The following is a 15,191-nucleotide window of genomic DNA, read 5'->3' as shown; positions in this document are numbered from 1 at the left end:
CCAGTATTGGTGGTTCGAAGGAGATGATCCTTGAGAAGGTTTGTAGTTTGTAGTATTTTGTTCATACAGATGATACATAGACGTATCATGATTTGAGGCAGCATTATGGATGGCAGAGGATTAAGAAGGAAATTATTAGGCATGCCTCGCTCTGTTTGATTGTCAGTTGGTCGAGATTGACTATCAGAGACCGAGTGGATTTCGAAATGTCACTATAACTGCGTGGAAGTGGGGGTGTATTGTTATAGACTTTGTGGTACGGTGGCTACAGGCCTTGAGGAAGGTTGGTGTGATTTGGGTCATAGGGGGCAAATCATTATGTATGTGCATTTCATTTTCCTGATGATTTCTTTCATTTGGAGAGTTTGATTTTGACAAGAAGGGTTTGCTTTAGCTACAAAACGAAAGTGAATGTGTGATTATCATCTTGCTATACTATACGATGTTGACTTTCAGATGTGTTGATAGATCTTTTAGTTATTCATTAATGAAATAAACTAGATTCATATGGCATGTGTACGAATGTAGACTCGGGAGGATTCAGTGATTACATAGTGTTAGTGCTCATGGCAATGTCATAGAAAGAATTAAGGCTATACAGGTGGGCTATCTCTTGTGAGAAGATTAAAGTTTATATGATTTCTTATGAGGTTCCTACGAAGAGTTCTACCTTCTATCAAATGGATTGTATGTACGGTGTGAGTCTGTATCGCTTTAGGTAGATGTCACAACTTTCATGAGGTTCATTATGCATTTGGGCTGATAACTTGGGATGCATTATAGTTAGTGCAACATAAACTTATGAGGAATTCAATTGACTAACAATGTGATGTCATGATAACTAAGGATGAACGGCCATTATGAGTTCTTGGGTTAAGCTATTATGGCATAAAGCCAAGTAGGGAAGCCTACCATCAACGATTAGATTAGACGATCATGTGTTGTTGCAGTCTTGGACTTTGCTTCACTTGCAAATTAGTTATGGCTTGAGAAGGATGACTTTGATGTTGATCCCAACAAGGAATGTGCTAGGCATGTGTTATATTATGTCTGTTTATTATATGTAGGTTATGGAATGGCTCAGGATAGATAGTCCATGGTGGATCTACTGTGTAAAGGGAAAGGATTCGCTCAATTGTTCATTTGGAGTATTCACGTGATGTCGGAGCACTACCAATTCGGCATGATTGGCTATGTATTCAGAACTTGGTCTGACTGGGTGACTCTCAAGGATTTTTCTAGTGGGTTCGAGGTTAAATATGTGATACCTAAGGATTATCATATTCGTCATGTGGCTAAGGAGTTGAGCTTGACATTTTTTTGTGGAAGAGACTTAGGGTATCTCTGTAGCATTTTAAGTTCTACAAGGCAGTGTTTAAGAGGTGGAAGGAACAGTTTAAGATTCTTAGAAGATCTATTCAGAGCAGACATTTCGGTTTGAGGTACTATTGGGTGTATCATAGGGATTAATGTAGATTACAAGTCTTAGGACAACTTATTTTATGTTGAGATTACTTGGGATGCGATTCAATTGAGATCCATAGTGTATTGCGAGAGATAAGTGTTGTTGTGAAGGTGGGTCATGGGTAATATGAATAACCTGAGTCGGTTTAGTCGTGATTTGGATCAGCATGGTAGTAGAGATAATCAGTTCCTTTGGTAAAATGGGGCTTTACAAATGTTTTGTGGAAAAACCTTTCGGGTTTGGCAGTCTGCATGACTTGGTTTATTTAGAGGGATTAATTTTCCGATGGCTTGGTTATGTACAAATGGATTACAAAGAGATTGTGATGATGTGGCAATAACTTGAGGTTGATGCCTTCTACAAGTATGTGGAGGTTTTCATGTGTTGTGATTTTCTTCTAAACTAAGTTAAGTGGAAAATTTATATTCGATGGATTGTGTATCCCATTCGTTATTCAGAGTTTATAATGAGATTCTTGTATTTTCGTGTTATGGCATGATGATGCAGTGAGCCGTGTGGGATTGAGATTGAATGGAAAAGGTTACAAATCTATTTTGAAAGGATTGTCATGAGTTCTAGATGTCATGGGGGGATTTCAGATGATTAGAAGAGTGCTAGCCCTATCTTGTATCGCCTGGGTAGAGTGTGCATTGTGAAAGGCGCATTTTGTTTTGATTTACAGATCCACGGTTAGTACTACAAAGATAGTGTGGTTGGTAACCATGGATGTTCAGGTTTTTCCTACTTTGTGCTGAAGGTTTATGGTAGTATTTCCCATGAGGCGATTGTGTATGCGTGATGTATCAGTCATTGAAGTTGGGGAGATAGGATCAAGTATGGATATTTGTATTCTCGAGGTTTAGAGATTAGATATTTGTATTCTCGAGGTTTAGAGATTAGATATTTGTGGAGGTAGACTGTGGAAGTGTATTAAGGGCTAGACGGCCTCTTGTATATGTCATTGATAGTCATTAAGTATTTTAGGTAAGTTATTTACCCATTTTAGGATGATTTGAATCAGTTTGTGGGCCTATTGGTAGGCCTAATGAGAATGAGCATTCTATACTGGATCAGATGTTCTTACTCAACGTAGCTTTTTCTATGGGTGTTTCATTCAGCCGAATTGATGTTATTACTGCCCTGATCTATTTTATGTGTTACTCTCTTATGCTATGATGGGTTATGAGAAAACTTGATTATTCACGCGCATGTTATGGCTCTTTTTAGGCTTTGTGGCGATACATGTGCGAGATGGCTCTTGAGATGTTGATTGATTATTGCACAGTAGTTGTTCTTGCCTTTTTGTATCTCTCTACGCTATCCGTCTTCCTGTGGTTATGTTTATGCACGATATGTGCTTGTTGTTGGGACACGTGTTCTTAGTGAGCATAAGGATTTTGGATCAATGACTATTCCTATGTGAAGAGGTATGATGTGGGATTGAGTTGCACGCTGCAACGTTGATATGTTTGGATATAATTTCTGGTGTGGACTCCGTGTATTTTGTTTCTGCCTTGTGGGATGGATTCACAGCATTGTTCTTTTGTGATTGTATATGTAAGGCTTGTTGGACAGTTTTCTCATTTTGTTCTCGTTCCATTGTTGGCTACATTTTAGTTGTTGCTTGTTTTGTGCATGGATTATGTCGTATGTAGTTCTAAGTGTCATTTGGTGTGGTCTGTCGGTTAGGCAATTGGTACTAGTTGAGACGAGGTTATTGGACGTAGTATTCATGTAGCCGAATTTTTATAAGCTGTGTTTTTTAAAAAAGAATGTCTTTAGTAAACTCAAATATTTTTGAAGTTGCTCTTGTCGGGGAAAAGAAAACCACGACTTTTTGATTTGACGGGTGGTTATGAGTTTCTATAGGTTTCTTTTTTATATGAGGTATATTACTGGTATTGGGTTTGATAACGAGAAGCTATTATGGTTAATAGATTTTGCTATGAGTACATGAGCTTTGGGTACGTCATGTGGTTATATTCCAGGAGTACATTTATGGTTGATACAGCCCGTTGGGATTGATATAGTGTATGTATGCAAGAATTGGATCTAAGAGGGAGCTTTCAAAGTTGAGATTTGGTTAAAAGGAGTGTAAGATAAGATGGAAGAAAGAATATTCTGTCAGATTTTGTTAATGGAAATATATGGATTGAAGTGACGTGGGATCACTCATGAGTATGTGTATGAGGAGCTTATGTAGATATTTGACCACTTTGGGATGACTCTTGGCACTTTTGAGGATGAATGTATGTTTAAGTGGGGATGAGTGTAACAATCCGACCGATCATTTTGAGATTTAGAATCCTGTCCGGTGGTTTGAAACCTTGAGTAGCTTCATAGGATGTATTATGACATGCGTAAAATGTTGGTTTTTATGCTCACAAGGTTCGGGGTTTGAATTGGTAGAATGATTCTCAATTAGGAAGCCTTTCGTTTGAAGAGTTGACCAGGTTTGACTTTTCGGTAAACGACCTCGGGAAACGAGATTTTATGGTTTGAATAGGTTCATATGGTGATTTTTAATTTGGGTGTATGTTCGGATTTTAATTTGGGTATTCCAAGAAGGTTTTGGGTCTAAAGTTGGCAATTTGAAGAATTGGAGAGTTCCTAAGTTTGACTGGAAGTTAACTTTAATGTTATCGGACTCGAATTGTGGTTTGTTCCAAACCTCCACAACACAACCAATGGTGAAAGAAACAAGTAGAAACTCTTAACCACCCACCAAATCAACAAGTCGTGGAGCTCTCACTCCTAACAAGGGACATTACTAAATTATGAGCTGACTAATGACATTATTCTTCCAAATAACCTCGTCTTATCCAGTACAAGCTGCTCGACTGACATGTCACATCAAATGCCAACTAGAACCTAGTATGACGCAATCCATGTGCCAAACACGCAACAACTCAAATATAACCAAGGATTGAAATAGAATACAAATAATAGAACTCTCCGACAAGTTCACCTGATATAACAACATAAGCGCAATGCTATGAATCCATCTAATAAGGGAGAAATAAAACACACGAGATAGTACTATTGCAGGGTGAAACCCGATCTACATCACACCATTGCAGCGTGAAACCCGATCCAATATTCCATTCCATATGGAATACCCATCGAGCCATAATGCTCATAATCAAAAACACATGTGCATCAACATCAACTACACAAAGTGAATACACATAACCATGGGGAGACATATAGCATAATGTGCTATGTAAAAGCAAGCACAAGTATAGTGCGATAACCAAATAAACATCTCATGATCCATCTCGCTCATATATCACCACAAGGCCTAAACAGGACTACAACAAGCATGTGAATAATCAAGTAATCTCACAACCCATCATAGCATAAGAGAAAAATGCTGGAAATAGATCAAGGCTTGAATAACATCCATTCTATCGATAGTACACATATAATAAATGCTATGCATGAATATAAAAATCCAATCCGGTGTAGAATACACACTCACATTAGGCCCCAACTATTTTCAGCCATTCTAAGAAAGGTAAGTAGCCTCCCGGAGGTCCACAGTGATCTACCCGTAACAGATATAATCAGTTGACTGGCCCTCAACACACTTTTACATTCCGAAACCAAAGGAATATTCTGCCTCTAAGAACATTTAGTCCCTAAACTTCAAATTTCAAAATCACCATACCTGATCTCTAACTCTCCCACTCAAATGACTTGCACATTACTCATACACAATCACCTTATGAGAAATACCTCCACAAATTTTCTGCATCATATAGCAAAAACCTAAACATCGGCAGTCAATAACCAAGCGATTAGTATAATACTAGTCAATCATCTACAAATCAACACACAATAATCCCTCCACAACAAAAAATTTTCTAAGGCGAAACAAGATAGTTCTAGCATCCTCTTAAACATCTAAATCTCTCAAGTTGTCTAAAACTCATGACCTTCCTTCAAAAACTTAACTGTAACCTTGTTCATACTATCCCAATGTCTCATGACTCACAGCATCTACCATGCTACTATACAAAAGTGCGTGAATCTCATCATTAACTTTGAATCACGAGTAGGATAAACACTACATCAACTAGAACTCTTCTATTTACCTTAATCCAGGAGAACATCATAACATGCAACAAAGCATCCATACCCGTAGAAGACATCAACCTCGAGACGGGGTCAAAACCATGATGAACCCTTTGAAAGCCATTAGCACATAGCCAAACCACTGACACCGAATCCCTCAAAATCAAGCAAGTCGTGTTGATTGCTAGACCAAAACTACCTCAACCGAAATGCTCACTCTAAAGAGATCTTCTGCAAATTCGAAGTTGTTTCTTTTATCTCTATAATACTGCAATGTAGAACCAATGATGATATAGAAATACTGCAAGTCTCGGCACCATTTAAGGCAAATCTCAAATCTGTAGCCACGCAATAAAATTCACCAAATCCTCAAGATACTACATAAGAAACTTGAACCGACTAGAACCATTTTCGAGAGTCACTCACTCTAACCTAGCCCCGAATGCATAGCCAAACATGCCGAACAACTACTTTTCACTAGCATATGCATACCACGAAAGAAGCAACCGAGAAATTCCTCAACAAAGGGATAACAAACCTGAATCATTTCAAGATTTCCATATACCCATAAGGTATAGTACATCATGCATCAAGCAAATTGTTTGCTAGTCTAGAAACTATATCAACACAGGACCATATGACCTTATCATCGATGGTAATCTCCCTCACTTGGCTCGAAGCCACAAAACACATCATCTATTAATCGACAGTACTCTTTCTTCATAACTACCATGATCCTGCACTGTCATCCAGCTGAATCTCCTCATAGGCTCATACAGCACTAGTGATCACGCTTTCCAAATCATCCGCCAAGTGCATACTCATCCTCGTGGCAGTCGTGCCAATCTCCTCAAGTGATTCAAACTCTAATCGTAGCACATACATCCCACTGGATAAAAATAAAACTCATTATAGAATCCCCATAAGGATCACACAACCTCATACCTTCTCGCAGGAGATAACCCACCTGCTTAGCCTCCAACCAACACCTTTCTATGACCCCACCATGGTCACTACCACTATGCAATCAATTAATCCTCTTGAGCCCGTACTCATCGACCTGATAGAAGAATCTGCTTCATCCCACAAATGAACAGCTTAATGATCTATCAACACATTTGCATCTAATACTAGAGAATATATCGAGACGATAATTAAGTATCCATAGCCCCTTGCAGTCCATACGTAGAATCACAAACCAACGGTGCATATCTGAATCCAAGTACTTCATATTGCACATGAATCAAAGAGAAATTAACTAGATATTTAGGCTTCAAGCTAAAACAAGGCCGCGATAAGGAAGGAAGAGAAAATAACATTTCGGAGATGCCATGTAGCCTTTCGAAGATAAGTATGGACATCATTATACCGATTCACAAGACTCTACTAGGCATTTGCTCATGACTCGTAGAACCTATAAACCTAGAGTTTTGACACCAACTTGTCACCACTCAAAATCCCACCAATTCCTGATGGCACCTAACCTGAACCGCTAGGTAAGCCAAATAGCATAAGTCACTACTTTATTGAGAAACAAACATCGATAATGAATAAAATAGCAAATAAAATCCAATTCAATTAGTCTAAGGAATGGTAGTACAAGTCATGAGTCACTATGATTTAGATTTACAAAACTGGTAAAAGAATAAATACAACATTTGTTTGATATTTACATAAATAAAGATGAAGTCGTAAACTACCATAAACAAATGGTAGCTTCAATCTAGAACGCAGCTACAACTTCAATGCCTGCCTTTATCATCCAAAGCAGCTCAGCTCCAAAATCTACACGCAAGATGTAGAAGTGTAGTATGCATACAACGGACCTCATGTACTGAGTAAGTATCTTGACTAACCTCGGTGAAGTAGTGGCTAGGTTTTTAAGTCAAAAGATACTCACTTAATATAACATATGCAGTTCATAACAAAGAGACAATAACAAGGTGGAAAAAGACAAGTAATAATGAAAGGAACGAGTAAAATGATTAATGAGCCTGTTTCACAAATGTAACAACCAAATCTTTACGATAAATCAAGTTTGTGAGGCAAAATACAATATTTACGAACAAATACAAGCCATAACTAGAAACCCGTAAAATAAAAAGAGGTATGTTCAAGCTATCATATCGAATGGCACGGCAACACCCTTTGTGTATTTATCTCATCCTCACTAAACATATGCATATATGTCAAATCAAATGATACAACAACACCCTTCATGCATTTCCACTGTTCCTCACCATTCACATGTATAATAACATCAAATAAGGTAAAAGGCATATAGCTAACAGTAACAATAAGATATGAGGCATAGATGTAGCAACAACAAGCAAGGTATAAGGCATATAGATGGTAGTAACAGACTAGAAATAAGGCATGTAGGTAGTGGTAACAAAAAAGATAGAAAAGAGATAGATGTAACGACGGAAAGCAAGGTAGGGGGCATATAGGAAACTGAGGCAGACAAGATATGATACACATAAATGACAATAACAGTAATGACATGAGGTACCTATGTAATAACGATCAACCTAAAAGATAGCATATAAATAACAACAATAATAATAAGAAGGTAAGACATACATAAGTAACATTGACGATAATGGCAGAACACACACATATATATATATATATATGAGGAAAATTTAAACACTATATAATGCATGTCTCTAAACCTCACTTGCACGAAAATACTCATTGCGTTATGAACTCAAGATAAATAGAGTACAATGCATGTCCCTTGTTCACACTTGTATGAAAATACCTGTCATGTCATGAACTCTCATACACACATGCACGGAAACACCCGTCGTGCCAGTATCATATCACTCTTCCTTACCTAGCACTGAAACATCCTTTGTGCAATAATAATACTGTCAAAAAGCACGAAAATACCCTTCGTGCATAAATAGAAATGTTAAGAAGCACGGAAACACCATTCGTACATAAATCTGGATGTCGGTGAATCCTCAATACCAGTTAAATCTGCAAAACGGAAAGGCAAAGAAGTTGCTTCCGATGATGATTTTGTCGAAGAAGAAGCTATCATGAAAGTTGCAAAAACTATTAGAGTGTCTCCTACTGTTAAACCTTCAAAAAAGAAGAAGGTTCAAAAATCTTCTAAAACTATTCCCCAACAGTCTTTGGAGAAGGTAAAAATTTAGTAGTTTCAAATTTTCTTTTAAAGCTAAAAAACTTGTTTTCATTCTTATGAATATGCATAATTTTTATTTTTGTAGTTGTAAAAATTTTGTCTACATTGTATAGATTTATTGTAGATTTATGTTTTTCTGATTGTAGATAAATTGTAGTATAAACGTAATTATTTTGTTTTTTGGTTTTGACTCTGTTTTTCTGATTGTAGATAAATTGTAATATAACTGTAGTTATTTTGTTTTCTAGTTTTGACTATGTTTTTCTGATTATAGATAAATTGTAGTATAAATGTAGTTATTTTATTTTCTGGTTTTGAAACAAGTTTTAATAACTTTCTTTTTCTTTTGCTGCAGAATGGACCATTTTTTGCACCTCCTGGTGTTGATTATGGGATCATTAGGTTCCAGACATTATCCGACCCCACTATTCCTGGCCAAATCAAGGATTTGCTGTCTGAAAATGGTTTAAAGCGATTTAAGAAGACATGTTTTGGGTATTTTCTTTCCTTGCCCAAAATATGTATGCAAAATCAAGCAATTCATCTTCTCATGAAGTACGAATTGAATGCATCTGGTTCCGACTTTTTTTTCGCAAAGATAAAAGGTAAGAGGCTAAATTTTAGTTTGAGAGAGTTTGCCCTGATTAGTGTTCTTAGATGTTTTACGGAAGTGACAGACTTTGGTTACACACCTAAGTATGACTGTAAAATAATGAGAAGCTATTTTCCAAACAAGGAAAAAGTTGGGAAGACATACTTAAAACAAATTGTAACCAGCCGTAGTTGGGTGAACGATGAGGATGCAGTCAAGCTGTATATTCTCTATCTCATAGAATTCTTCCTATGTCCTTCAAACAAAGATAATGTAGGTTTGTTAGACCATTTTAGATTCTATTTGGTGGACTCAGGGCAGTTTGCGAACTACGCATGGGATAGTGAATCTTATACACAATTGCTTCAGTCCGTTAGGCACAAGCTCAACCCTTCTGTTCATTTTTATGTCATTGGAGGCTTTGCACTAGCTATGCAAATATGGTTGAATGAGTGTTGCTCTACCGTCAACACTGATATAGCTACAAGGGTTTCTAATTCAATCCCTCACATACTTAGCTGGTCGACTAATAAGAACAAGATATGATTATCTTTAATTGAAGATAGAATGATCAAACCATCATGGATCAAAGTAAATGGTTTTCACTTCTGCGCAGACAATCTAATACAAATTATCTACATATTTTATACATGTTATGTCTAAATCACTCATATTTCTTTTTTTCACTTAGTTCACCAACATAATTGAAGCACCAGAAGAGCTTTCAAGAATGAATTTGCCAAATAAAGTTGAATACATCCTTGAAGAAGTTGAAACAAAGTCCGAGCATCCGATAGATGCTCTATCTCCATCTGGACATAAGCAGACAATTGGAATAGATGACAAGAAAGATATTGTGAAACAAATAAAAAATTAAGAAAAGATGTTGACAAGGTAACATATATACATAATCCTAGATGGTTTCTTTAATTTATGTTATGCAAATTATTTCGTTAACTCTTTCTATTTTAATATGTAGGTTGGTTCAGATCTTGGAACTTTCAAGAAAGAGGTTTTTCAAGAACTAGGTAGTATTCGACTGCTATTCAATAATTCAATCAAGGTTGTTTTACAGGCGATAAACAGTCAAAAGGATAACATTGATGCTAAGGTTTCATTTGAAATATATTCATTTTAGACAACATTTTTTACCATGTCTAAGTTTATTTTATTATTCATAAAGTATATAGCCTAAGAAATTATATGCCTGCAGTTTACTGGCAGTTCTACAAAAAATGATGAGCACTCCAAAGAAAAGAACAATCAACACTTTTCGGGCAGTAGTGTTAAACCAGTGTATGCCAGCAGCAGTAAAACAGGCATCTACATTATATCTACAATATATCTACATATCTACATTATGTCTACAATATATCTACATATCTATATTATATCCACAATATATCTATATATTGCATAAATTACCAGCAACTAATTTGTATTATATTTTCAATGGTTTTCTTAGATACAGGGCACGTGAATGATATAGAAATTAAGGAGAATGTTCCTGTAGGTGTTGATTTATCTTCCCAATTTGAAGGGGCATTTGATGAAGAGAAAGCAGGTATGATTTAGTACATGTTATCGTCACATTTCACAATACATTTTGCATATCAGCTGCAGGACAATATTTCAACAAATTTACTAAAATTAAACTACAATTTATATGCAGTGATGTTAATGTTTACTACAAATTATCTACAATTTTATTAAGTTATACATATTTATTATAACAGAGAAGAAAACTATGTATGTAGAATCTCCAAAACAGGAAGCTACAATAAGCATTCCAGGAAAACAGAAAAATGAGGAGAATGGGACAAAAATGCAATCTCCCATTCAAGAAGAGAATGTTATACAACAAGGAGATGATTGTTGTGAAGATTTCAGTGGTATTATATATTATATTATAATTGTAGGAAAATAACAGTTTAATATAAGTTTCAATTTTCAATAAAGAGCTGATGCAACATGTCTTCTTATTCTTTTGTCTTAAATTTTGAAGGTGAACCAGCCGACTACATTAATGTAGGTGATTCGGACAATGACTCCAAATCTGAAAAAAGGGAAGTAACACTTGATGATTTTGAGCTACCAGAGAACTTCTCCCAGATTGTTAAGTTCGGCGAGCTTAATGAAGATGAAACAACCCCTGTGCATCAAGGAAGAACAAGGCAGCCTGGAAAGCATGCCAGATCCCCCTTTCTCCCTTTTTATAGTTCTGGGGGAGCACTTCTGTTGGACCTCCAATATTTCTCATCAAGCATCCATTTACTGGGGTTATTGGCGAAGATGTTGATCCTGACTTGTTGGAAGAATTCAATAAGTGGTTATACTTTGGTACCAATACAGTTTCAAAGAGGTTAGTTTATACAATTTGTTCATATTTTCGAGCGCATTCATCTTTTGGATTTCCACTTGAATCTACATATTTATTGTAATTGCTATGTATTTAAATAGAAGAAAGGCGCCTTATTCTGTAAAAGATAACAAGCTTAAGCCGTGGTATGATCTTGGAGTGGAGAAAGTTGATAAAAAATAGTGGTTTTATACTTTGACACATCCCGGGCAAGTCCTCAACGGCACGGTAAACACTTACCCTGGCAGAATTTAATGACTAGCTGTAGTATTCTGTAATCTAAAGATTTTGTAGTTTTTTTGTCTAAACATTGTAGTTAAATTTTATGCAACACATTCATGTTATTTTATACTATTTGAGAAAGAGAGGAAAGTATGGTCCTCAAAACAAAATACGGTTTATAACCACTAATTGTATGTTCAAGACTAGAATTGAATAAATTTATCAAAGGTACATCAATGCTCATGCCGATAAGAAGCTTGTTGTTGTGAAACTCCAGGACGTCGTATCAGAATACATATTGGGGGTACAAGTTACTTGCAAATGTTGCATGGGATCAAGTTGATTTTGTGATTATGCCCATAAATATTGTGGAGAAATTTCATTGGTTGTTAGTTGTGTTTGACATTACCGATAGGATTCTATATGTTTATAATTCTATGGTCTCTTCACAAAATCACAAACTTGTTGAATCTGTTGTCAACAAGTTTGCTGTTATGATCCCCCTCTACTTGTCATGCACCGGCTTTTATGGCAAGCATCCAAATATCAACTACAAGAACACAAAGGTATACATTGAAAAAGGTGTTACTGACCGTCTTGACATTCAGTGGTTGGTCGGTGAGATACCCCAGCAAAAAGAGGGATCACTGTATGAAAAAGCTGTTTTTCCTTCTATCTATTTAAAAGATTATTTTTACAATGAATGCTAAATCTTTTCCCCTAATTTGTTTTTGCAGTGACTGTGGTGTATACGTGGCTGCATTTGCAGAATATGTCAGCATTAGAGAGCTAGCAATTTCAAAGGAAGAACTTTCTGATATTGATCAACATCGTAGACACTATGGAGCGCTGCTTTGGGATTATGCTAGGAAGAAGCAAGATACTGGTGCAATTAGTGAGAGCGAGGTGACTGGCAGATTAGGAAGAAGAAAAGGTACACTAGCTGTGAACGAGAGAACACAAGTCTAGAAAAAGTAGAATTAGTTGCCCTTTTCTGTAGAAAAATTGTAGTTAAATTGTTTAGTTGTAGCTGTTTTGTAGTAATGTTGTAGACAACTTGTTATCTAAGAACAAGGCAGTTGAAGTTTATTTGTAGAAAATTTGTGCTACAATTGCTTTACCCTATGTTTTGTTATTTTATCCAGGATACTACTACTTAGAATAGGAAACATTTGTTGTTTTTGTTTTTTGGTTGAAAGTTGTTAGTACTTGATATCGTTATTGTTAGCATATAATTTCTTTACAACTTAACTACAATTATGTATTATACATATAAAAAATACATAATCCAATCAAGTTATGAAAGGCTGAAACGAATACACTCAGTAATTAAACAAAACAAATACAAACCAATTGCATTAAGCGCTGAAAACATTTCATTATAGGAGACAGTCTTTATTCAATTTATCAACACAATTACACCTCAACTATAATTCTCCAGAACACCTCAACACAATTTATCAAAAAATCTTGTGACTTTATCAAATTTTATTTCCTCTTGGGATCATTCTTACAAGATCTTTTGTTATGCCCTTCTAGTCCGCAGTTGCCACATGAAACCTTGTACTTCTTTGTATTTACTTCATCATATGGTTTGTATCTTTATTTTTGAGGTCTTCCTGGCTGTCTTTTCTCAGTAGGTGGCATTACAACTTCTTCAGCTATATGTTATGGCACATTCCATTTGCTTTCATCAGGCAATGGGTCTACTGGTATTTCATAAGTATGCAAAAGGCTCTCCATCGTATAATAAGGAGAACAATAGTTTTCATAAGACTCATTCTTGTGCCTCAAAGCCGCCAAAGCATGTGCACAAGGAAATTCATCAAGCTGGAATTGTCCATAACTACATCTCTTGTTTTGAAGACAAACAATAAAGCGCTTCACACCATCTATCACTGTACGGATGTGATCTGTTGAAGCCCTCACCTATAATTTCATTACAAACACACAACAAGTTGTCAGAAACATATACAAAATAACTATAATTATACAACATTTTATCTACAATTAACAGTACATATTTAGTTTGATGGAATTAATGATCTGATGTTACTGGATATAACTTACTCTCATTTTTCGCGATAATGGCCTGTTGTCCTCCAACTCTTTGTTGTATTTTTTCCTAAGGTATGTGAATGTACCATTTGCTTTCAATAACTTTTCATTAGTCCAACGTTCAAGAATAGTCCTCATGTACTCTAATAGTTCTACTATGGGCATCTCTCTTGCATCTTTTGTTACCGCATTCAATGACTCTGCAATGTTTGATGTCATCGTCCACGTTTTGTTCACCGTAGCATGTACCCGAGACCATCTGTGATAGCCAATATCGTATAGGTATGCTTTAACATGCATATCGATCTCTTCAATCTTTGATAATCTTTCATTAAATTCATCAAGTGTGTATGATCGTGCCGTGGCAAAGTACAATTCGCTTAACTTTAGATGACCCTTCGTGAACTTTGACTTTATATATGTCACAATATGCCGCATACAAGCATAATGTGGCATGCCGGTATAAACAATAGATGTTGCCTTCAAGATACTCTCATTCCGATCCGAAACAACACACATATTTGGTTTTTCACCATACGCATGTTTGAATTTCTCAAAAAACCACTTCCATGATGCGTCATTTTCTGAATCAACAACAGTGTATGTCAATGGTAATATTCTACCTATCACAAGTAGCAAAAAGAAATTCAATTTCCATAATAATACTGGGATGAGAAAAAAATACATACTAAAAAACAAATTTACAACAATATTTCTACAATGAATCTACAATACATGCTGCATCCATTGTGCTAGCTAGGGATGGCTAGTGGGCCGGTTAGGACCGGGACCGACCCAGGACCGCAAGCCCACATGGGCGGTGGGCCTAAACGGTCCTAACCGGATAGGACCGGGACCGTGGGGTGGTGGGCCAGGTAGTGGGCCGGTCTCATAGAGGAGGCCCGCGAGACCGGGACCGTTTAGGACCGGGACCGGCTCAGAAGTTGGCCGGTTCAAGCGGTCCTAAACGGGCCCAACAGATAATTTTTTTAAAAAAAAAAAAATTTACCGTTTGGCCATTTAAAAACTAGCCGTTTGGTCTGCCAAAATAGCCGTTGGCTATTTGCAAAATAGCCATTTAACCCCTCAAATTTTGTTTTAACCCCAAACTTTTTATAATTACACTTTTTTCCTATTTTCAACTATAAATACCCCCTCATTCTTTCATTTTTCTCACAAAATCATCAATCTCTCTCTAATATTCTTCTATAATTGCTTACTTAATTGTTACAATTTGTGCAAAATTGTGAAGTTGGTGAATTGA

General features: G+C 36.3%; 1 protein-coding gene across 1 annotated transcript; it reads right to left on the bottom strand.

The window, feature by feature from the left end:
* Nucleotides 1-13,537: 13,537 nt before the first annotated feature.
* On the bottom strand, nucleotides 13,538-14,675 carry LOC104105097 (uncharacterized). The gene is made up of 3 exons (XM_009613337.1): nucleotides 14,663-14,675; nucleotides 13,940-14,550; nucleotides 13,538-13,798 (listed from the first exon to the last, which is right to left on the bottom strand). Exons 1-3 carry the CDS (start codon nucleotides 14,673-14,675, stop codon nucleotides 13,538-13,540), a joined length of 885 nt encoding a protein of 294 aa, XP_009611632.1.
* Nucleotides 14,676-15,191: the final 516 nt, after the last annotated feature.

The sequence above is a fragment of the Nicotiana tomentosiformis genome, chromosome 4 (genome assembly GCF_000390325.3).
Source record: "Nicotiana tomentosiformis chromosome 4, ASM39032v3, whole genome shotgun sequence".
Classification (NCBI taxonomy): Eukaryota; Viridiplantae; Streptophyta; class Magnoliopsida; order Solanales; family Solanaceae; genus Nicotiana; species Nicotiana tomentosiformis.
The sequence above is the reverse complement of the archived record's forward strand: the minus strand, read 5'-3'. Positions and strand labels throughout refer to the sequence as shown.

Bases quoted from the DNA above. Each gene is read 5' to 3' on its own strand.
- LOC104105097 (XM_009613337.1), bottom strand. The intron at 13,799-13,939 runs GTAAGTTATATC...ATGAAATTATAG, and splicing joins CATTATCGCGAAAAATGAGA to GTGAGGGCTTCAACAGATCA.